Genomic DNA, 21,880 nt, shown 5'->3' with positions numbered 1-21,880 from the left:
CCCAGAGAAGCTGTGGCTGCCCCATCCCTGGCAGTGCTCAAGGCCAGGTTGGACACAGGGGCTCGGAGCAAGCTGCTCCAATGGAAGGGGTCCCTGCCCGTGGCAGGGGTTGGAGCTGGGGGAGCTTTGAGGTCCCTTCAACCCAAACCAGGCTGCGATTCTGTGAAAAGAGTGACAGGTTGTTATGGCTGCAAGTAAGGAGAGAACTTGGGTTTAAACCATATAAAAAATACAATTTAATTTAAATTTATTTAAATATTAATTTAATCTTAATGTAAAACATTGCCTTCTAAGGACACTGAGAGATTCGATACAGCGTTAGTCTGGGATGCTGTTAAAATGATTGGGAAGGCCATTGGCTCGAGGGCTGTGGAGCAGCTCAGAAGGTTCAGGAGCCATGTGCGAGGCTGGGGTTTGACGTTGCTGCTTCAGTGGGGGCTCAGGCAGCGATGGGCGGTGCTGGTGCCTCCAACCCCTTCTGGCCCCCTCCCCGCAGGCTCTCCAGACTCGCGGTACATCCGCGTCGAGACGTGCATGTTCATGATCAAGCTCCCGCAGTATTCCTCGCTGGACATCATGCTGGAGAAGCTCCGCTACGCCATCCACTACCGGGAGGATCCCCTCAGCGGCTGAGGGACCCGCAGGGGCCTGTGGGATGGTTCCAAGGCACCGCCACCGATGGAAACCCCTCCATTCCCGTACGGACGCCTCCTGTAACGCTGAGGGATGAGCTGGAGGTTAATTTATTTCCTGACCTTTCTGTTCCCGTTGATTCCTGGAGGACATTTTGTATTTGTAGACTTTGTGGTGGACTTGGTTATTTCGCTGCCTTGTTTGTGGAATATTTGTAGGATAGCTCAGTAAAGACCAGTTTGTGTCTGATTTAATTCCGAGAAGCCTCTCCCCATGCACCTTTCTAATCCTGTAACTTCGAAGGCGATCGCCCCATTGCCAACACCACGCAAGCGGGGGGGGGGGGCCGAGACCGGGAGCGCTCGGAGGTGAAGGCTCCTGGATCGCTCCCCCCCGGAGCGTGTTTTGAGTTCAAAACTTGGGAAAACCGGGGCGCTGGGAGGGAATCGCCTCGGGAGCGGAGCTGGTGCCGCTCCTGCTGCGGGCAGAGGCCGCGCGCAACGTCTGGGCAGAAGCTTCTGTGCTCAGGCTGGGTCGCTTCTGCCGTTGCCTTGTCCTTGTATTTAACCAAGCAGCAAGCGCAGGCGTCGCTGCCGGCTCCATGGGGGTTTCAGCTGGACACTGGGATGAGGAGGAGATGTAACAGAGAACAGTGGAAGGGCTGTGATTGAGTCGGGTTCTTGCCCTCGATGTTCTTGGCTTCTGCTTGGCTTCGTAACAGAGTAATTTATTGTCATTAAAACATGAGCAGAACAAAAAGGCTCCTCTGTGTACGGTGCGAGAGGCACGGTCCCAGCTCCAGCTCTCTGACTTCATCCTCATCCCGAAGGAAGGACCAGCGCGTGGCGAGGCACCCGGAGCTCAGTTTGCACTCACAAATGATCTAAGACCAAATCCTCCTGGCACCGTGGCACCAGGAGGATGCGGCGGGGGAAGGCACCACCTCATTCCTTCGGAGATAAAGCTTCTAGTTGTTATAACAGCAGCCCATGGAGAGAGAACAGCCCCCTTCAGTTAACTCCTGTACGGGGTGAGATACGTTCAGGGGCGGTTCTAAGGCACTGCGTACCCCTGTTGTATCGTGTTGCCCTGCACAAGGATGGCGTCGCTGTGGTCAGCACCTGGAACCCAGCACAAGCAGGAGCCAGGAGCGATGATGGACGTTGCTGCTCGGCTCAGCACCATGAGAGTGAAGCTCAGGGTCGGCCCGTCCCTTCTTCCGTGCTCGGCACGCATCAACCACATTAAGGTCAGCGTTGGTGCGGGTGTCACTGCACCTCCAGGTTGGTGTTACCCATCTCTTTAAAGACACCGTACATTGACGGGGCTCATCGGTGGTAATAGGAGTGGAAAAGCTGTATTTATTGTATATTACTGTGAATATTGGGAACGATGCGTGTGTGGTACGTGGAAGATAAAGCGTGAGTAAGGGAGCAAAGCCTGCGCGGGTGCGTGTTTTCTTGTTGTGAGCGAATGGAACGTGTGTGCACCAGTTGTAGAGGTAGTTGGTGGCGTGCCGAGTCTCCAAATCCCGTGCTTAGGAACGCTGTTGTCACCCTCCACTGCGTCCTGCCCCTGCCAAGGAACAGGCGCGCAGAGGAGGAATATTTACTCTTGATTCTTGTCCATTTCCTGGTAGAAGCATAAATGTAGCTGAGAAATCACTGGGAGTAAGCGCAAACGTGGAGTTTACAAAGCCCAGGGGCAAAGCTAGGCCGAAGGAACGGCTCGGAGCGGCTTGGTGCCGCTGGGGTGCGCGTTCCCAGGCCGGTGCCGCCGGGATGTGGGTGGAATGCCGGCTGGGTTTCCCTCTGAGGGTTGGTTTGTGTCGGGTGTAAATGTCCCATCGCAAGGCTGGACTGCTCAGGGGGGGCTGGCGGGCACGCACCTCGGTGTGCCGGTGCTTCCCACCGTGGCTGCTGCCGTGAACAAGGAACTGCTGCTGCCCCTCTCCTTCCTGTGAGCCCGCTCCTGCCCTCGAGGAGCGTCGGTCCCGTTACTTGATCCGTATTTATTACAGTAATTATTTATGATGACAAATACCGAACTCTTGGTCGATGCCGTTTACACCTCGTGGTGTAAATGAAGCTGCGGAGCCAGGCCCAGCGGCGCCAGGCCCACCCTTCACGGACTCCAGTTCCTCCAGGAGCAGGGCGCCCGCACTGTGCTGGGGCAGGGTGGCTCCAGGGTTCTATGCTCCGAGGAAGGAAGTGCTGCAGCGGTTCGACTGTCGCTCAAATGGCCTTTTAATTAAAGCTTTTCTAATCATCATTACTTCCTCGTGCTTTAAATGAACTTGACATTGTCTGTAATAGGCTTGTTTGTCAAAGCGAAGATTGGTTTGTGATGATTATTATTATTTTTTAATATATATTCATTCAGAATGTAAAGTTATACTTAAATAATGGCAAACGGCTGGAGCGGGGTCGCGGTTCCGGCTGGACGCGTGTCCACCTCGGTCCTGCACACGGCGTTAACCTGTTCAGTGCTCTTGGCCATGGAGTGTACACTGCATAAAGGTGATTCCTGCCCTCCCTCCGGCTGTCCTGTGTCCTTCTTTGGGGCTGGAGATCATTAAAGATGGTTAAAGAAACCCTCCACTGCTCGGGCTGCAGGATGCCTGCTTTGAGGTCCCACTTTCTGGGGTCAGGATGCTGTAACCTGTATTTACTTGAAGCAGAAATGGAAATGCCTTGCACTGTTGTGCTGGTATGTCTCTTTACCTGCCCCAGAAGCCCTTTGCTGAGCCACACTGGCTTTCCCCAGACCTGCCACTGTGTTTAAATACCTTTACCCTGCTTCTCTTGTACAAATAAACCCTGAAGGGTGTGGAAGCATCCACAAAATGACTTTAGATTAGAAGCAGGATTCCCTCCAACCGTTGTCACTCTTTGTGCTGTGGCCTCCGTGGCACTGCCAAGGCTTCCAGCCCTGCCCTGAAGAGTGATGGGCTCTTTAGCCCCGTTCATGCCATCTGTGCTACGTGATTAATTAGGCTGATGCCCAAGGTCATTACTTACGCCCTCCAGCTTTTCCATTACCTGTTCCCCCAGCACAAGGGACGCGAATCCTAGCAAGGACCTAACGCAGGTAAGAACAGTGCAATGTGAATGGCCACCGCGTCTGGTCACACATCGCTTCAGAACAGATCACTGCTGCACAGGGGTTGGGGAGAGCATCGGATAAAGTTTATTACAAGGAATGTTAAAAGCCTGGACTCTAACAGAGCAGTGGAAAGCGTTTGCAAAGACCCCATGGGCTTAGGGCTGGGCCTGTGACACCCAGAACCCCCTCACTGTGCCCCCTGGGAGCACCCAGGGCCAGGCACCTCAGGCAGACACAATACGGAGCATCAGGGGCTGGTGCAGGGGATGCAGTGAGCCAACCCCTGGGGTTCCACCCCTGGCCCGGCAGTGCATTGAGCTAGAGCTGGCCCTTTAACGCACCCGGCTGAGCTCCCAGCCTTGGACAGCAAAAACTCCTTCACTGGGTGGCACAAAACATAATGCAGGTGCTGCCCACGTTGCTGTCTTGGGCTGGGGTCCAGTGCAGAGCACAGCAGTAAAAGCCTATAATACACTGTCAAAAATACAGCTATATATATATAAAACACTGCCTATAAAAATTTAAACTCATAGCCTTCAATGACACGGCAATAGAGGAGTTTACTTGCGCTCGGAGGAGTAAGTAGTAGAGGGTGTAGTAACAGCGCGTAGAGCTAAATGCGCTTCCCGCTGGTGGCGGGTCTCTGCTCCTCCGCCTGTCCACGTGCTGGACTCCGGGCTTTGGCCTTGAGGAAAGGGGAGAAAACAAAGTAAAAATGCGGTTGTCAAAGAGCACGTGGGCAGAAGCAGCTGATGAAACCCTCGATGAAAGGGCTAAATGGTCCTGGTGCAGCCACCACGAGGGTAAGAGCCAGGCCCTGCCCTCCCAGCCCCAGCCTTACCGTGGTGTTCCTGCACCTGAGGCTGCCTGGATGTTCCTGTGCCCCAGAGCTCCTTCCTCCTCCATTGCTGGCCCTGTGGAGGATGAACAGGGACACATTCAGAGGCAGGAAAGCCCAACCCCAGCTTCAGGGCCCTCCCTGCAGGCAGACACAGGGCCCCCCAGCAGGGAGCTCTGGGAGCCCTTCATGCTTCTGCACCCAGACTCTGCAGCGACAGAACCAGATCCTATGCAAAGAGCAACGAGGGAAGCAAAGGTGAGAGCATGGCAACAGCGAGATGATGAAGCATTACCCTATGTATTCTCCCAGTGACCAATTTCTCCATTCTGTTTTGATATAAAAGCCTGAGCTTGCTGTTTGAAACTCAGGCAAGCCTCAGCCCAATAAAACTGAGTGAAACCCTTTCAGTCCCAGGCAAATAAACAGGAAGGAATCCAGATCTGCACCGTGGGGAAGTGAGGCTGAGGATGGGAGTGGGTTCGTCACTGTCAGCTGCAGCTCAGAACGCACCAGACCTAAGGCTGTGCCCCTACTTCCAATAGAGCGAAGCTTGCTCCTCCAGCACCACTGACCCCTTAGGGCAGGCCCAAAACAGGAAAGGTGGTACCTTGGCTGGGCTGGTGAAGTCCTGGAGATGCTGGATGTGAAGCCTTCTGAGTGGCAGTTCTGAGCAGGTCTCACACGTGGCGCTATCCCACCCGCAGGCTCGCCTGGGTCTCTGGTCCTCGGCCTCCCCTCATTGCCCGATGCCTTCCTGGCCTTCCCTCTCGAGGCAGAAGCATCTCCAGCTCTCATGGAAGAGGCCGGGGGTGCATTCTTGGCGTGTGCCGCGCTACTCTGGGATGGGGTCCCTCGTGCAGGACATCTCAGCTCCTGCTGCCCAAAGCCACCCGTGCTCCAAGCAGAACCATCTCCTGGGAGGGCAAAACACAGCACTGAATAGGAACAGCAAACGCAGCGAGAGACATTGAGCCTGGGACACGCGGTGCTCCTGCAGACATAAGGGAGAGCACGTCTAAGCCTCTGTTCTGCCCTCACCTTGGTGCCGGGCCTGTCTCCGAGCCAGCTCTGCTGATCCTCTTCTCTCTCTGCTGGCCTGTGGAGATGGTGGCTGCCAAGATGGAAAGCTGGTGGCAGGGCTGGCTGGGCGCAGGTCACAGTGGTGCTGGAGCAGAACACACATTTGAGTGTTTAAACGATAGCTCCAAGGACAAAAAGCAAGTTAAAAGTGCTTTCTGAGTCATGCTGCCCACACAGCTTCCCCTGCTGGCTGCACTCGTTGTAAAGTCACAACTGAAATACACTGAGGAACAACAAAATGAGAAGAGACTCAAGGGACAGAGCAAAAACGGGACCTAGACAGGAAAACCCATCTGGAACCTTCGTCAGGTACCAGGAATCATTGCATGGAACGTAAAACTTTAAACACGGGGTGTCCTTTATGTGGTCTGCAACTCGGCTCCAGTCACTAAGAGTTAACAAGCACCAGAAGCTGGTAGAGAAAGCAGCTTTTGCATGTCCAAAGTGGTGAGAGAGGTGAGGGGAAAAAAGAGCCTTCCAAGAGCCAACTGTACTAGGGAGTGGGTTTTAAATAAGCTTCATCAGATCTCATTCATGTTAGTAGTGATTTTACTATTCCCTAGGAGAGGAAAGGCCTAGAGCAAGCAAACCAGACAGCTTCACCAGTTGTTAGTTAGGACTGTAAGAATGTGAGAGCTGTGTTTCCATCACTTGGCTGGAACAGGAGCAAATCCCAGAGGACTGACTCTTCCCTGCACACCCTGGATCTGCTCTTCAGGTCTACAGCAGCCTTGAAACACCAAACAGTCTCTCTGGTACCTGCCCACTGTTCTGGGGCAGCAGTAACGGCTTCAGCAGTGCCAGGACCTGGTGTTCTTTCCACATGGGAAGTACCAGACAATGAGGAACTGGAATACTCTGCACCACCCAACACTTTCTCAACCCACCCTCCGGCCGAGCCTGGAGTATGCTCACACCTTACCCACCCTCTCTCATCACATCTACCCTCCTAGATTTGCAGTCTGTACTCTCTGCTTCCTTCCCTCACCGACACAGGTTACGCACTTGTGCTCCTCTCCCACCTGAGCTGATTCATACATCCTGGTTTCAGCATCACTTCTATGTTCAAACATTTACATTGTGCAATTTCAGGGGCGTTTGTTTAGTTTTGAGCTTTCAGAACAATGGTTATTTTTCAGGGAGAGCCTCAGCATAGCCCAACATTTTAGCCGGAACCCAAGAGGCTCTGTTTAGGAAGGTCTGACACAGGTTACATGCCACAACAAGGACTTGCCATAGTCCTTGAACAACTGGATGTGACACACCAGATGAAGCTCTGGTTAGTTTAGTACCTGATGATGGAAGAGTGTCTCCTCTTCCAGTTGGATGCCACAAAATTCACAGGGAATGATAATGTCTTCCTCTGCCTGGACATCTTGGGGCTGGGATGAGGAGAGAGACCCAAAGCCTTTGGACGCACCAGCACGCAGACCATCGTATTCCCATGGATTCGGAGAAGAACTTCTTTTACTGAACGAGGCAAAGGCACTTGCTGGGTTGCAACCTGTCTGTACGCAAGGAACATGGGAAGATTAGCTCTCCTGCTGAGCACAGGCTGACTTGAAAAGCCATGCTCTGCAAAGACCAAATTGCTGCCAACCCCTAGATCCAAGAAAGTACCAAACCTGGTGAAGAATCAGGTCCTCAGCAGGGTAGAGCTCCTCACAAAACTCACACGGCAACATGATGATCTCATCTGCAAAGTAACAGTTAGACCCTCAACCATGGAGGAGTCTGATGCAGCTGGACTGACTTACCCTCAAAATCCCCAAGCAGCAGACCCCTGCTCCGCACCAGGGCAGCAACTGGAGCAAACATTATGGAAACACTCTGGTCCCACTTGCTGAATTCCACATGAGCAAATTCACATCACTCAGAGTGAGAACAATGTTCTGGGGCCAAAGATCTATCAAACAGTCTTGTAAAAAAGCCTATTACTGCCTTTAATAAACCCTTTAGTACCATTTCTCCTTTCAGCACAAGCTGGCGCTTCAGGCCTCCCTCAGGTCTCTCTTCATGTTTATCACCTACTCAGTTGTTATGAAGTTCCCCCACATACCAAGGTCAGGGATTCACTACAGCTTTGATTTCTTCCTCCCCTGCTGCCTTGCTTTAGAGGGACTCTCAAAGAGGCTAATTCTGCATTTTAAGTCTCTGACATTCCCAGTGCAGGAATCCTCTCTTTCCTTCTCCCTCCCCTCAAACTTTAAGGAAACAACAGCATTTATACTTACTTTTATTGTGGTTTGACATGCTAGAAGGCACGAAAGAGTCACAGAAGGCATCCAACTCATCTCTATCATTACCATAGGCAGATGACACAGACTCTTTGGTGTAGCAGTTTTCCCAGAAGTCACTGGGAATTTCAGCTGCAGTGTTCTTGTGCTGATGATCCTCATTCTGGAGGCTGAGAGCCAACACGTAGTCTAAGTCAGGGTTCCACTCCTTGTCAAGTGCAGAATGAGCGCTTTCACTTCTCCCCAGCTGCTCCAGTTCATTCTCTTCAAAAGACAAGTATAAATTTGAGAGAACATTAAGCCAGCAACAAGCTGTACCCTTCTGGACACCAGAACAGCTCAACCAGGAGGGTTTCACGTGTGCACACTCGGAGTTCAGCACTCAAAGCCTGTATCAAATTCAGGAGGAAGGTGGTGAACACTCAGCCTGCTTTTGTTTGTAATAAGCCAAAAGGAGAAACAAAAGGAAGTCATTCCTCTTACTCCAAAAGCTTGAATTTAAGCTTCTTGGGAGCTTTACAAAGTCACTGAGGAACCTTCTGGGACCTACATTGTGTACAAGGTCCAACCCACAGCCTGTAGTCTCATCCCTTTTACGAGGCTGAAACACTTTTTTCAGTATCTCAAGGAGAAAACAAATTCCTTTTGCTGACATTACCCTTGACAACAGTGGGGATTAAACACGTCCAGAAGAAAACCATTACATGGTTTCTGGTAGGAAAGCCCCACTGAAAAGAAAACCAGGCCCAAGGTTCAGCCGATGATGCCTAAAGACACGCTCAGTGCTCCTCACCCATGCTGGCCCATTTCAAGTCTCTCTGGTATTTCATTTGTACTGATTATGTGAGAATTTTAAATATAGCTCCCACATGCATAAAAACACCCCCTGTGAACACTCTTTAGCAGTTACTGTAAGTGGCCTGCAGGCTACAGCTCTCCAGATTATTCAGCTTTATTAGCTAAGCTCAGAAGTTATTTCTACAAGCTGAGCAAAGACTGTAAGTTAGGATTCTGCAGTGTGAAACCCTCCACGTGGCCCACAGCAGGACATGAATTCAGCTCCTGGAAAAGCTGGGTCTGAAGTGTGATGCATGTGGAGGTAAGAGATTAGAGGCTTAGGAAAGGGCAGAGGCATTGATAATCGTCTCAGTGATGGCCAAACAGGATGTTCCTGCTGAAATGTGCTGTGCTACACATGGGAACCCATGTCCAGCTCTTATCTACCCGTAACTGAAGGAAAGAGCAGTGCAGCTGCTGAACGAAAATGGACAGAATTTGCAGTGAGCAAACAACTCCGATTTCGTTTTTAAGCTAGATACTTAGAGATAAAAGAACAGGCAGTGAACTGGGCTTTCACGCCAGGTACCTCAGAGTCCTCCATCCAGCTGGCTTACACCTTTGTAGATCTATTCCCTGGCAGAACAACCCCACAGTGCCTCTGGAGCTTCCATGATTCCATATTCTCACAGAAAGCAATCACAAGACCTTACACGTGGATCGCGTGGCAAATGTCACATTAGAAGCCAGTTATTGCTCTTCTCTCCACCTTACCTCCCTTTTGCTTTCTTTTTACTGCTGAAATGACTTCTGCTAATGTCCCCAAGGGTTTTCTCTCCTACACAGCTGCCATAAATGTGCTTTTCTGGGGCATTCTCCACACAGGCCCAGTGTAGTTACCTGATCCGAGTTGCCTTCTGACATCTCGAAGGGGACGCAAAACTACATCCTCATCCTCAAAGCGAGCCACTGCTCTGCTCCCTCTCACTTGCTTCACCTCTTGCCCACAGACTCGAGGATGCTCTTGGAGATCTTTCACCATGATGTTACGACCGCACCCTCCACACAGCTCAGTCCTGGCCCCACAGTAAACTTCATGGTCCAGCAGCTCCTTGAACGTAAGCTGTAGGTCACAGTACTGGCAGAGGGCAGGACGCAGAGGGCACGCGGACGCCTGGGGATAGAACAGAGGGATTATTTTTCACCTACAGAAGGCAGAGGTGAAGGGAGCTTCTCAGTTTGCTTAGGAGCTGAGTGCTCCATTGTTTCTTTAGCCAGCCCCAAAGCTACGCTGAAGAATAGCCTGGAAAAAGAGAGGACGTGAGAAATGGAAGAAAAATGTGTTGTGTAACCTGTGTAGTCATAAAGGTGCCAACTGAAGCACTCCCAGTACTCAGATGGGGGTTTTTTAACCTGTATTGCTTAGACAGCAGATTCACATTGTGCTTTTGAACTTGTTACAGATACAGACTTGAAATCCAGTATTAATCACATTTCATTGAGCACTGCTAAAAACATGTCAGTGCCTGTTCTGATAAGGAAGAGATTTACAGCTCATTTGCTACTCAACAAGAATTGCTGGCCTATGTTCTTTACCCTTCTGAGTGACAAGTGCTAAGTTGCCCTTCAAAAGGGGTTAAACATGGATTAAATACATGTCATAATTGCAGATGCTGCAATAATGCATCACCATTTGCTTTACAAACAAAACTAAAAGCACTACACACAAACGTGCAGGATAAACTGCTTGAAGGGTTTAAACTGGACTTATCTTAAAGAAAATCCTTTTCTCCTCACAGGATTGCCTGTGACAGCAGCCAGCAGGATTCAGAACCTCAGAAATCCCACTGTGTCCTAGTCTAGTTCATTTTACAGGCTATTTTAAAAGCCTGTTTGGACATGATGAGTTATTAAAGTTCCCATAATGAGTGCAGCAGAGTCAGAACTGTGTGATGTTAAAGGAATAGAAAAAGTCAAGTTGATAATGTTCTGTACTTCTGAATGAGCATTTTTCATCTCAATCACTGATAAGGACAAAATCACCAATTATCACAGGTACCCCTTTAAAAGGAAGACTTGATCAGGTTCCACCACTTTAAGGCAGTTTCTAATCACCTCCTGTCATAGGGTTTGACTTTAGAAAGCACAGGTCAATATAATGGTCTTGGCTCTAGAATCAGAGCTTGGAAACACCATAGAGTACCCCCTCCCAGTGTCTAATAATATAAAGTCCACCAACCTCATGATCCTTCAGGAGACTGTTTTCTATCTTCATCCTACACTTGCAGGTAACCTACAATAAACAGACCTTGTTAGATTAATTGCCACAGAAGTCAGCAATGTTAGAGGAGATATTTGTTTCCCACCTGCACGTGCTCAGACTCAATGTGGTTCTTCATTTCAGACTTCGGGATAGATTCACTGCAGTAGCAGCATACTTCAATATTTCTGCTACAGTGGATTTCATGGATGATGAAATTAACAGCAGGGATGTCCTTTTTGCTATGAGAAAGTCACAGAGGTCACTTTGCAGAAAACACACTGATAATAATAATCATAGAATAGTTCGGGTTGGAAAGGACCTCAAGATCATCCAGTTCCAACCCCCCTGCCATGGGCAGGGACACCTCACACTAAACCATCCCACCCAACGCTTCATCCAACCTGGCCTTGAGCACTGCCAGGGATGAAGCACTCACAGCCTCCCTGTGCAACCCATTCCAGTGCCTCACCACCCTAACAGGAAAGAATTTCCTCCTTAGATCCAATCTAAACTTCCCCTGTTTCAGTTTTAACCCGTTACCCCTTGTCCTGTCACTACAGTCCCTGATGAAGAGTCCCTCCCCAGCGTCCCTATAGGCCCCCTTCAGGTACTGGAAGGCTGCTCTGAGGTCTCCACGCAGCCTTCTCTTCTCCAGGCTGAACAGCCCCAACTTCCTCAGCCTGTCTTCATACAGGAGGTGCTCCAGTCCCTGATCATCCTCGTGGCCTCCTCTGGACTTGTTCCAGCAGTTCCATGTCCTTTGTATGCTGAGGACACCAGAACAGCACACAATGCTCCAGGTGAGGTCTCACAAGAGCAGAGTTTTTCATAAGAATAATAAAATCCTAAGAAAGCTTTCTATGAATTCATGGTTTAGAGACGTGAGCAACTAAAAAGAAAGGCAAGCCCAGCCAGGCCTCAGTGTTCCTTCACAGTGGGATATTAGCATGAAAAAGTCACAACTTTCACACCGCATTAAGATAAAATCAAAGCGCATTCACTTCCTTATGTGAAAGGCAATTTTCGGATCATAAACAAGCCATTGCCAGGTTTAAGTGAATGAACTAATCTGAGAAGATAGAAAGTTTCTCCCTAAAATAACTTGGCTGTGAGAGGTTGAACAGAGCTCTGCTTGGAGAATATAAATATCAGATCCTGTCAGGCCAGATCTGCTCAGTGAAGGAGCAGTAACTGAATTTACTCCATGGCCAAAGTTTCCCAACTCATTTCTAAGACACGTATTTTCCTATCTTGAGGAGGATGCACGCCTTACAAACACAAAGGGTCCAAAAAGAACTGAGGCACTGGGAGCTTTGTTCTTATTCCTGCCTCAAGCAGTGAGCATCATTTCCAGATGGCTCTATCCTCCCTCCTCTCCCCCCAAAGAAATCAGCCTACAAAACACCATCATTAACTTTACAACCTACTCCTCAGTGCCTTCCATATCACAAAGGAAGGTCATTACAAGCCTTCTGTAATGAACAAACGTTCAGTTTTCTCCCTTGTCAGATCCCAAGCAGCCAATGCCCTGGCAAAGCAACAAAGTCCAACAGCAGCGGCTCAACCCCACAAAGTCGCTGCTTGCAAACCAAGTCCCCTGATGCTGCAAGAAACTTGTTTGGATTCTGGTATCTCTGAGGAAAAAATAAGTGAATTTCTGTCGCTGCTTCTATTGCAGATGCACTCCCGAGGCTCCACCGTTACCAGTGAATGCATTACTGACCTCGGGGCTGCTGCGAAGGGAACTGTTACCAAAGAGAAACAAGGCCACAGCAGTACGCTCCTACTGACTCTATTTTTACATCAGCTTCTGAGCCGTGCAGCTGCTAAAGGAAAACTTGGGCTCGTGGGGTTCACGTTCATTAAATTCACATCTTTGTTTCTATCCGAACGCTTTGGCTGGGATCCTTCGGTTTCCGCTCAGCCGCCTGTTAACCCAGAAACTTCAATAAAGGCTGGCAAAATTCCAGGGCAAGGTGAAGCCCAAACCCCACACGTTCGCAACTAGCCTGCCCGTTCCAGCGTTTCACAGCGTTTGGAGGGACGGCACCTCCGATGCCGCCCCCAGCGCTCGGTTTCATTTCTTACCAGTTCCCACAGAGCCGCGTTTCCACCTCGGTAACCGCCGCGATGGCCATTTTGTGCCCGGGGGCCGCGGCGCACGGCCCCCCCTTCCCTCAGCCCCTCACCGCGGGCAGGGCGCTCCCGGAGCCCGGGCCGCGGCTCCCTCCCCTCAGGCGAGGCGCGGGCTGGGGCTCCCCCGCCCTGGGCACGGCGGGGTGGGACCGGGACCCGCACCCGCACCCGCACAGCCGGAGCACTCCGCTCCCTCCCCGCAGCGCTCCCGGCACCGGGCCCGGCCCCGCCCCGTGCTTCCTACCGGCCCCTTCACCCCCGCCCCGGGCCGGCCCGGCCGGCGGCTGCGCACTGCGGTTCTGCGCTCTCATCATGGCGGCGCGGGGCCATGTGCAGGACCCCAACGACCGGCGCCTGCGGCCCATCTACGGTACGGACCCCGCGGGCCCCCGGCCCCGCTCCCGGCCTTGCCGCCGCGGCATCGCGGTGCTGCCCCGACCCTCCCGGCGGCCCCTGGGCACGGCGCGGAGGGGCCCGGCCCGGGGAGCGCTCGCTGGCTGCTCCGCCGGGCCCCGCCGCCCGCCTCTCCCCGTCTGTCCCCGGCGGCGGGGGAGCCCCGCGCTGCGCTCGGGGGGGGCCGGGGAGCGCGCCCTTCCCGCCGCGGCCCCGGGGAGCCCGTGGGGGTGCGGGTCGGTCCCGGCTCCCACCCGGGCTGGAAGCGGGAGTTTGGCGGGACCCGGGGTGCGTCCCCGCCGCGCGGCTTCCTGCGGGCAGCGGCGCTTCCTTCAGGGGATCCCCGTCCGGGCCCCCCGGTCCGGGGTGATGCGCGGAGGGGCAGGACCCATGGGGACGGGGGTGTCTGCGTCTCTTTCAGTCCGTGCAGCTCTGCTGGGCTTTTGTTTCTTGCTGCAGAGACGTTGGAAAAGGATTAGTTCATAAAAGGAGCAAGGGCAGGCGTGGGTACCTTCAAGTTGTATTTTGCAGTGCTGTGGCACAGGTTCATTACGGTGTTAGGGAAGTTAATTGGGAGACAAGAGCAAAGTAGTTAAAAGACGGGCTTGTTAAGAAACCTCCTGTATTAAGCTTTCCCCAATATTTCCAAGGGTATTACATGTAATTGGGGTTGCTTAAGAGACTGGAGGCAAGCTTGGCTCTGTGTATGCAAATATAGGGAAAGAGAGAAGAAAAATACTTCCCCAGGCTACAGTGTCGTTTATTCTCTAAAATTGAGGATCGGACAGAGATTTAGGAAGATGATCTTAACTTCTTTCAACATTAGAAGAAAATAACTCTTCCTCCAAAGGTGAAGAGCTGCCCTCATTTGGGATGCTTCAGGAATGTCCTCTGCTGTGAGAATGGTGTGGTTATAGACTTGCATCTGGGATGGCTCCAGTGAGGTGGAGGGGGATAGTTGTGTTTGGTTAAAAGAGAAACCATGCAGCTGTCTTAAAATTCATCCTGTAATCATGAGTGCAGCAGCGTGGTTTGTCTTTATGTAACAGTTTTGAGTTTTTCTTAGTTTTGTGTACATGCCGGTTTTAGTAACCTGTGACTCTTTGTGTTATAACCTGTGCGACATCTTTAAGCATTCTTAAAAGAAAAAGCTGAACTGACATTAAAGCAGGTGATGCTGAGATGTATTTCACTGTATTCCTTTCAGAGACAGCTTTAAAAGAGCTTTCTGCTAGTTCTAGAAAGGATTATCTGCAGTGTAAGGTTGGAATCCAGGCTTTGGTGCTGCAGAACCCAAAATAAAGCGTGTGTCCTCAAGAGGGAAATACAGGACTTCGCAAAAGTCACAACCTGGACATGTGCAGCGTGAGGCTGAGGGTCTGATCCTTGACTTAAACCAGTGTTGTGGGTTTGCACCATGTGCCTGGTTGCTCAGGTTTCCTCGACAGCTACATTTCCATCTTGTTCTCCCTTCACCTGGAGGTTCATTCACATGTTGCCTTTCCAGCCACTGAACATCTCCACCTCCAGACTTGCCACTGATGTAGGCTGAAGTTGCTTTCCCTTTCACTCAGATTCCTTTGGAAGTTGCCAGTACTTTGGCTTCCAACAAACTTACTTGTTGTTAGCAAAATACAGTCTCTCTTTATTCTGCTGCAGTTTAGAGAAGTTTGTGGTTTATTTGATTTACCTTAAGAGAGCTGAAATGGAGATGTTATCAGTACAATTGTTAAACAATCCAAGACAGGCAGTGCAGAATGTGTGAGCATAATTTGTGTGTGAGCTGTGCCACACAGATCCTTAAATCACAAAGTCTCTGCTGGTGTATGTAGACATGGCCAGAACGTTGTGTTCCATGGGTTTGGAACCTCTTCACTGAGAAATCCCTGCTTAAGTTTTGATGTTGAAGGTGATGCACAGGCTTTCTCAGTTCAAACAGCCATCTAACCCATGGACAGACAATGTCTTACACCATCAAACTGTATTTCATGCTGCAGCATTGTGTTTTGGTTGGTGTGGGCAGGCTGCCTTGTTTGAGGTTTTGTCTGCATGGTCTCAGGAGCCCAATTAGCTCTACATTAAATCTGCAGTGCTTACTCGGCCGTGGAAGCAAATGTTGAAGCTGCTGGATATAAATCTCATCAGTATAGATGCACACTTTGTGCCATATCCCAGGAATTACTAAGGTCACCTCGGTAAAAGTTTTTTTCATAACGAGAACTACAGACTTGATGAGAAAAAGATGTCAATGTAATTTCAATTAACTGGTGTTGGCTCTGTTCAGTTTGGTGGGGGGAGGCCAGGACGATGCGAGCAGACCCTTCCCTGTTGGCACCTCAGGTGCAGCTAAGCTTTTTCTGCTAGGTTTTGGTTAGGTTTGGAGGAAGGGGAGGCATACAGGGGGCATGTTCTAATCTAAAACTGCTTGTAATTGTACAGTGACGTGATGATGTGCTCAGTGGTGAACACTGAGCTGAATAAAGGAGAAAGTAGCCTTGAGGCCGGGGTTTGGGGTTTCTGCAGCTGAAGCTTTACTCGACAGCAGGATCTCCCCCAGGAAATAAAAACCATTCTGGTGAAAGATAGTGATGCTCTCTTAGGGGACAGATTGGCTCTGCCTGAGGTATGGATCTTGTGGACAAGTAGGTTTACTCACTTAATGCTTTGATAGATGGTGAGTGCTTAGTTTCCAACCTGCTGCCTGTTAAAAGTCATTGAAAGTCTCCCAAAGGCACACCAAATGAATTCTAGCTTTGGCTGAAGCCAAGAGGCTCAGCATCATTGCTAGCAAAGAGCTGTTGCTGCAGAACCCGTTCTATTATGTCTCTTTTGTTGCTGTAATGATCTGTGTGGAGTAATTACAAAAGCTTGTTTGTTTGAATGACTAAAACTGGTACAGCAGATGAATACTTCATCTACAAAGTGACATGTTTCCTGAATGTTAGGCTTAGTAGTAATTGTACAAGGGAAATGGGGTTTGCACTACTGGCCTACATCACATACTCCACAGTAAAATTGGAGGTAGCTTTCCAGAATGGTCTTGTGTTCTGGTGTAATGCTGTTGATGTTGTTCTTCTGCAGATTATCTGGACAATGGCAATAATAAAATGGCAATCCAGCAAGCTGATAAGCTGCTGAAAAAACACAAGGATCTTCACTGTGCAAAGGTAAGTGTGACTGTGGTGCAGACCTCCTTTGGTGAGCATAGCTCTGAGGCGTGATGGTGTCCAGGATCTTCCAGAGACCAGTGTGTTTCCTGAACCCTTAGGAACATCTGGGGCTGTTCTAGTCCACACCATATCATGTAGGTAGGTCTGGTCAGTTTTCAGTCTGCAGGCTGGGAGAGCTGAGTGGTGGCTGATGCCTTAGAGCAGCCTGCATGTCTGTTAAAGAAATGGAAAGCCACACTATTGATACAGCTCGCATTTGAAAGTTTTCCTCTATGCCATATGGATTAGAAGCCTAATAAAACCTGAAGGTCTGTAGAAGTAATGAGGTGGTTGGGCAAAGCTTTTCCCCACCAGGAATGAGAGAGTTTTCACTGGTGACTGCTAACTGTGCTCCTAACAGCTGCCTCTGCGTTGTGTCAATAGGTTCTGAAGGCAATTGGCTTGCAGAGGACTGGCAAGCAGGATGAAGCGTACGCTCTGGCACAAGAAGTAGCAGCACTTGAGCCCACAGATGATAATTCCTTGCAGGCACTCACCATCCTTTACCGGGAGATGCACAGACGTAAGCTTTCTCCTTTCCCTCTCTTAAAAATCAGAATTATTTATATGCTTCTAAAAGTATGTCACCCACAGTTTCATGGCAAACGTGTGCAAAGTCTCTGGGATTTGTGTTATTAGGATACTCGGGGGATTTAAAGGATGCCTGTTATAAATGCCTCTAAGGCTCCAGTGATCATACAGCAAAGAACCTTGTTTAGTCTTCTCATTAACACTATTGTGTACATAGTTCCTGAATGAATGACATGGTAATAACAGTCCATCACCATCAGCCTGTGAGTTCACTTTTTGACGGAAGCTACTGGAATTTGTTGTCTGTATATGTGGTAGAGATCACAGATCACACAGGCTTTTTTAGAACCTTATGTGCGGCTTATCTACAGCTCTAAACAGTTCTTGTTTCTGGCAGCTCCTTGTGGTTCTTGGTGGTGGTAGTAACCTTTGTAGTTGAATTGCTAGAGCAATGGCAATGGGGTGAAACAACTTCTTTAGAAATGGCTATGGGGTATCAGTCTGCAGTTGCTTATGCTTTCCTAGCTTCTTTCTATGTGTGTAGGTATATGTGGAGTTGAAGCATCATTTCTTGAATAATATGAAATGTTTCCTCTGTACGTGTGATTTCAATATAAAGATGTCAAAAGCCTTTTGGTGATTCTAAATTTGCATGAGCATTAAGCTCAGATTTCTAACTTTTAGGTTTATAACTCAGAAAGGAAGTAGTGGGTGTCAGGCACTTCCACTTTCAGTCCTGCAAGAAAATTGTGATTAGATGGTTTATGTGTGTGTTGAGGGTATGTAAAATGTGTGAAAGACATTAGTTTTTGAATACTACACTGAGATATGATTGTATAAGAAAAACAACTCTGGAACGATGAAAATGTCAAAGTTTTGTGTATTACAATACCATAAGAACTTAGTCATGACAGAGCTATTATTAAAACATACTATTAAAAAGTATTTTACTTGTTAAGAGTGCTAAAATAGGCAATTGGGAAATAACAGGATATGACTAACATAAGTAAACCTGTGATAAGAGTAACTGATTTGATATTAGGTTCTGAAAATGTTCTGTGTTTTGGCACAGAATTCATGTGGAGCAGTCATTCTGCCAGGAGCAGCATCTTAATTCAGTTTAATGCTCCAAAATAGATTCACTTCCTTAAGAAAAAGACTTCAGTGCTTCTGAGCAGTTCAGTTGTTGCTGTTAACTGGTTTGAGGTTGGTTTGTTTGGGTTTTGTGAGCCCTTTCCTCCTTTGCCTGATGTGTGTAGCATTTGGGGTCTTGGGAGGGAGAGCCATTTCTGTGGTTGATAAGTGTAATTAAATTAGAGTTCAGAGTATCACTGATGTTATCTTTAGGTAGCTGTGCTTTAAAATTACTCCCATATTTGTCTTAACTCAATCATCTGGGTTTGGTTTAGCGGAACTGGTAACTAAACTTTATGAGGCGGCTGTAAAGAAGGTTCCCAACAGTGAAGAGTATCACTCCCACCTCTTCATGGCCTACGCCAGGGTTGGTGAATACAAGAAGATGCAACAGGTATGATCAACAGTTTGTGTTCTGGTCATTTTAAGGTGTGTTCTGGTCATTTTAAGGTCTCTTCTGTATATGTTACTGTTAATCACAAGTCATCTTCCAGAAAGCTCAGCTGGGTTAATGCAAAGGTTAGACTCTCTTATTTTTTACAGAAAGGCTTAAAAGACCGTTATTTGAGGGGTGGGTTATCTGAAAACAAATGATTTCTTTTTCTGGTGTGGGTTAGGACAAAAGTTGTGCCTTTTGTGTGTGTAGTCTGACAGAATATGGTGGTTATTTTGGGGAGGTTTTTATCGGTCTGTCTTGAACAGTTGTCGTGGTTTAAACCAATCCACACAGGTTGTCCACTCACCTCCCCCCCCCGACCCTCCCCGCTCCCAGAGAGATGGGGAGGAGAATCAAGAGAATAACTCCCACGGGTTGTGATAAGAACAGTCCAGTAACTAAGGTATAACACAAATCACTGCTGCTACCACTGATGATAATACTGATAAGAGAAAATAATAAGAGAATACGATGCCACCGCTGAATGAGTTTGACCCCCCCGAAGAGAGACCGTGCCATTCTGGGTAACTCCCAGTTACCTCCCTGGGCATGACGTGCTGTGGTATGGAATACCTCTTTGGCTAGTTTGGGTCAGGTGTCCTGTCTCTGCTTCCTCCTGGCCTCCCCTCATCCCCGGCAGAGCATGAGACTCACGAAGTCCTTGGCCAGAATAAACATCACTTAACAACAATTACAAACAATCGGTGTTATCAGCTCTCTGCCCAGGCTGGAAGTCAAAACACAGAGCTTGCACCAGTTACTAAGAAGGAGCAAAACGGCTCCTGGTAAACCCAGGACAACAGTCCAGTGGTTACATATGAGCAGTGTATTATAAAGGAATTCTGGAGCAGATAGAAAAAGATGTGGCCAGATCTTCTGATCCATGTTTCAGACATGACTTACTCCTTAGTTTTACGTTTGGGAAGAGGAATGTTGCTCATGCTCTTACCTCTGTAGTCTAATACCTAACTAGGCTTGTATTGGTTGTAATTCAGTGAAGGCAAATTAAAAAGCACTTCCTTGAAGTACATCTCAGCTGGCAGAACAGTGTCATGCTGGTTAGTTTTATTTTCATGCCTTTCAAATTAGGTGCCTGGAGAATGCCTATAAATGGAAGATTGCTTTCAAGCCATGTGTGTTCACTCTTCTGCATAAAAACGCACAGAGAGCTGAGTAAATAAGTCCTAAACTCCCTGTTGTTCCCACTGTGTTAAGGTGACGTGATTTTTTTTGTGCAAAGAACTAAAGGGATATATTGAGCAGAAGCGTTATCCTCCATTGTAGCCCAGCTTGCATGCTGTTTGAGTTCAAGCTGTAGGTGAAAGCTAAGTTATTAATGTACATGGAATGACAAGCCTCGTAACACAATACAAATTTCAGAGGTGTGACTATGTTAATTGTGCTCCTGTCTACAGCCACGAGTAGAAAAAATGCTATCTTACACAGATAAATAACAATATTTAACATTTATATGACCTTCTGTATGTTTAAAATGTCATATAAACATGTATCTAGTTAAGTTATCCAGACATTGGCAGAGTAGGGCGTTCCAGACTGGCCTGTGCACTCGACTGCAGGACTTAAAGATGCAAAGAGTGTGTGGATGCTGACTGATTGGAGAGTGAAGATAAACCTCAGTGTCCTGGGGTATTTCAAATGAAAGGACTGGAAAATGCAGCCTGTAGTCAGGAGATAGGCATACAAGTCCATTTGTGTTAGTGCACTGTATTATATGTAGTTTCTCAAACTTAATACAGATTTTACATAGGTAAAAGTGTTGTTCCTCATTATATACAGGCACTGAAATTTGTGAGAAAAATGTGTGAATAACTGTATTAGGCTAGAAAATCTTCAGTTCTTTGGCTGTGCTTTGATGCAACCAAGCTTTCAGCTCAGCCTTTGCTTTTAACCACAGCTTTGCATGTACAGGTGACCTCATGTTTCAGGTGTCTAAGTATGTGTATGTATGACATGAGTGTTGAGGGTCTGTTGGTTACATGAGGGAGGCGTGTGGTTTGCTGCGCCTTTCAGCACTGAGTGAACATTCTAGTGCAAATCTGCACTGGAAATAGCCCCTTCCTAAAGAGTAAGTTTTCTGCTTCCTCATGTAGATACCACTTCTAATTAAAGCTGGCATCTGTTTAGGCAGTCATACATGCACATGCTCATTGCTGTTCCTTGTCAGACCTACACAGAGTACTTCAAAACGTTTTCACCCTGTTTTCTTCTTTAGCAAAGTGTGTTAGGATGGAAGGGCTTACAGGCTGATAAAAGTCCTCCCATATAGTTGCTAGTTCTGTGTTGTCTCCTGCCATCATTGCTGCTTAACTTGTGTTTGTCATGGGAGCTTGTGAAAAGAGATGTTTCAGGAATGATGAAACTTTGCCTTATATTTTTCAGGCTGGAATGGCACTTTATAAGATTGTACCCAAAAATCCTTACTATTTTTGGTCTGTGATGAGCCTGATTATGCAGGTGTGTACAGAATTGCAAATGAGTTGACTTTTGCTGCAGGTGCAAATATAGAAATGTTCTCAGTGGAAATATTGGGGATTATTTTAAGCAAAATGTATGGTTGAGTGTTATCTGTATAATGCTGGGAGAAGGACTAAGCCCCTGTCAAAAAGCACTATTGATGTGGTCCAAAATGAATGCTGTAGTGTTTTAATGAAGCAACATAACTGGTCTGCCTTAGCACATTTATGTAACTTGAATTTTCCTCTCTGGACTGTCTTTTTAGTTAGCTCATGAATAGAACCTCAGATATCTGCAGCTCCTGAGTCAGAACTGTTCCTCTCCAACTAGGTTACAAAGGCTCTAGGAGGAAAGAAATGAGAGCTCTGAGCTTAGCATCTCTTTAAGACTGCAGAGGGTCTGCAGGAATAGGCAGCAGATTGGCTGTGCTGCTGCTGCTGACAGCAGATCTGGGCACTGTTCAGGCAGCCCAAAAGTGTTAGCCAAATACAAAATAAGCATGGGGGCATGAAATATCTTCTCTAAACCACTGTGGAATGGAAAACAATGCTGTGTGCTTGCTGTATGTTACCTGCTGTGGGTATTGTGTGCCTGGATGCATAAGTGTGGACAATGAAATCAAGAGTAAGG

General features: G+C 48.4%; 3 protein-coding genes across 5 annotated transcripts in view; 2 read left to right on the top strand and 1 right to left on the bottom strand.

Annotated features, from left to right (window-relative positions):
* Positions 1–3,167, top strand: part of HECTD4 (HECT domain E3 ubiquitin protein ligase 4) — a 72,897-nt gene extending 69,730 nt beyond the window's left edge. For both annotated transcript variants that reach the window (XM_065692514.1, XM_065692513.1), the window contains exon 76: positions 497–3,167. In XM_065692514.1, coding sequence (XP_065548586.1) covers positions 497–633 — 137 coding nt within the window. In that variant the 3' untranslated portion in view covers positions 634–3,167. The remainder of the gene's footprint in view (positions 1–496) is intronic.
* Positions 3,168–3,799: 632 nt separating this feature from the next.
* Positions 3,800–13,309, bottom strand: TRAFD1 (TRAF-type zinc finger domain containing 1). The gene is made up of 11 exons (XM_065692515.1): positions 13,025–13,309; positions 11,040–11,175; positions 10,913–10,966; positions 9,574–9,847; positions 7,894–8,160; positions 7,285–7,355; positions 6,952–7,167; positions 5,618–5,744; positions 5,187–5,493; positions 4,580–4,652; positions 3,800–4,423 (listed from the first exon to the last, which is right to left on the bottom strand). The coding sequence occupies exons 1-11, from the start codon at positions 13,072–13,074 to the stop codon at positions 4,352–4,354; spliced, it is 1,647 nt and encodes a 548-aa protein (XP_065548587.1). The 5' UTR covers positions 13,075–13,309; the 3' UTR covers positions 3,800–4,351.
* Positions 13,310–13,358: 49 nt separating this feature from the next.
* NAA25 (N-alpha-acetyltransferase 25, NatB auxiliary subunit) overlaps positions 13,359–21,880 on the top strand; it is a 30,447-nt gene continuing 21,925 nt past the window's right edge. For both annotated transcript variants that reach the window (XM_065692512.1, XM_065692511.1), the window contains exons 1-5: positions 13,359–13,442; positions 16,547–16,632; positions 17,059–17,197; positions 18,615–18,733; positions 21,176–21,250. In XM_065692512.1, the coding sequence (XP_065548584.1) occupies positions 13,385–13,442; positions 16,547–16,632; positions 17,059–17,197; positions 18,615–18,733; positions 21,176–21,250 (477 nt within the window). In that variant the 5' untranslated portion in view covers positions 13,359–13,384. The remainder of the gene's footprint in view (positions 13,443–16,546; positions 16,633–17,058; positions 17,198–18,614; positions 18,734–21,175; positions 21,251–21,880) is intronic.

This window comes from Lathamus discolor, chromosome 12, assembly GCF_037157495.1.
Source record: "Lathamus discolor isolate bLatDis1 chromosome 12, bLatDis1.hap1, whole genome shotgun sequence".
NCBI classification, from domain to species: domain Eukaryota; kingdom Metazoa; phylum Chordata; class Aves; order Psittaciformes; family Psittacidae; genus Lathamus; species Lathamus discolor.
This window is presented reverse-complemented; position numbering and strand designations above follow the sequence as displayed.

Bases quoted from the DNA above. Each gene is read 5' to 3' on its own strand.
- TRAFD1 (XM_065692515.1), bottom strand. From the start codon at position 13,074: ATGGCCATCGCGGCGGTTACCGAGGTGGAAACGCGGCTCTGTGGGAAC. The intron at 5,494-5,617 runs GTGAGGGCAGAA...TTGCCCTCCCAG, and splicing joins GAGACAGGCCCGGCACCAAG to GAGATGGTTCTGCTTGGAGC. The intron at 4,653-5,186 runs GTACCACCTTTC...CATCCTCCACAG, and splicing joins ACTTCACCAGCCCAGCCAAG to GGCCAGCAATGGAGGAGGAA.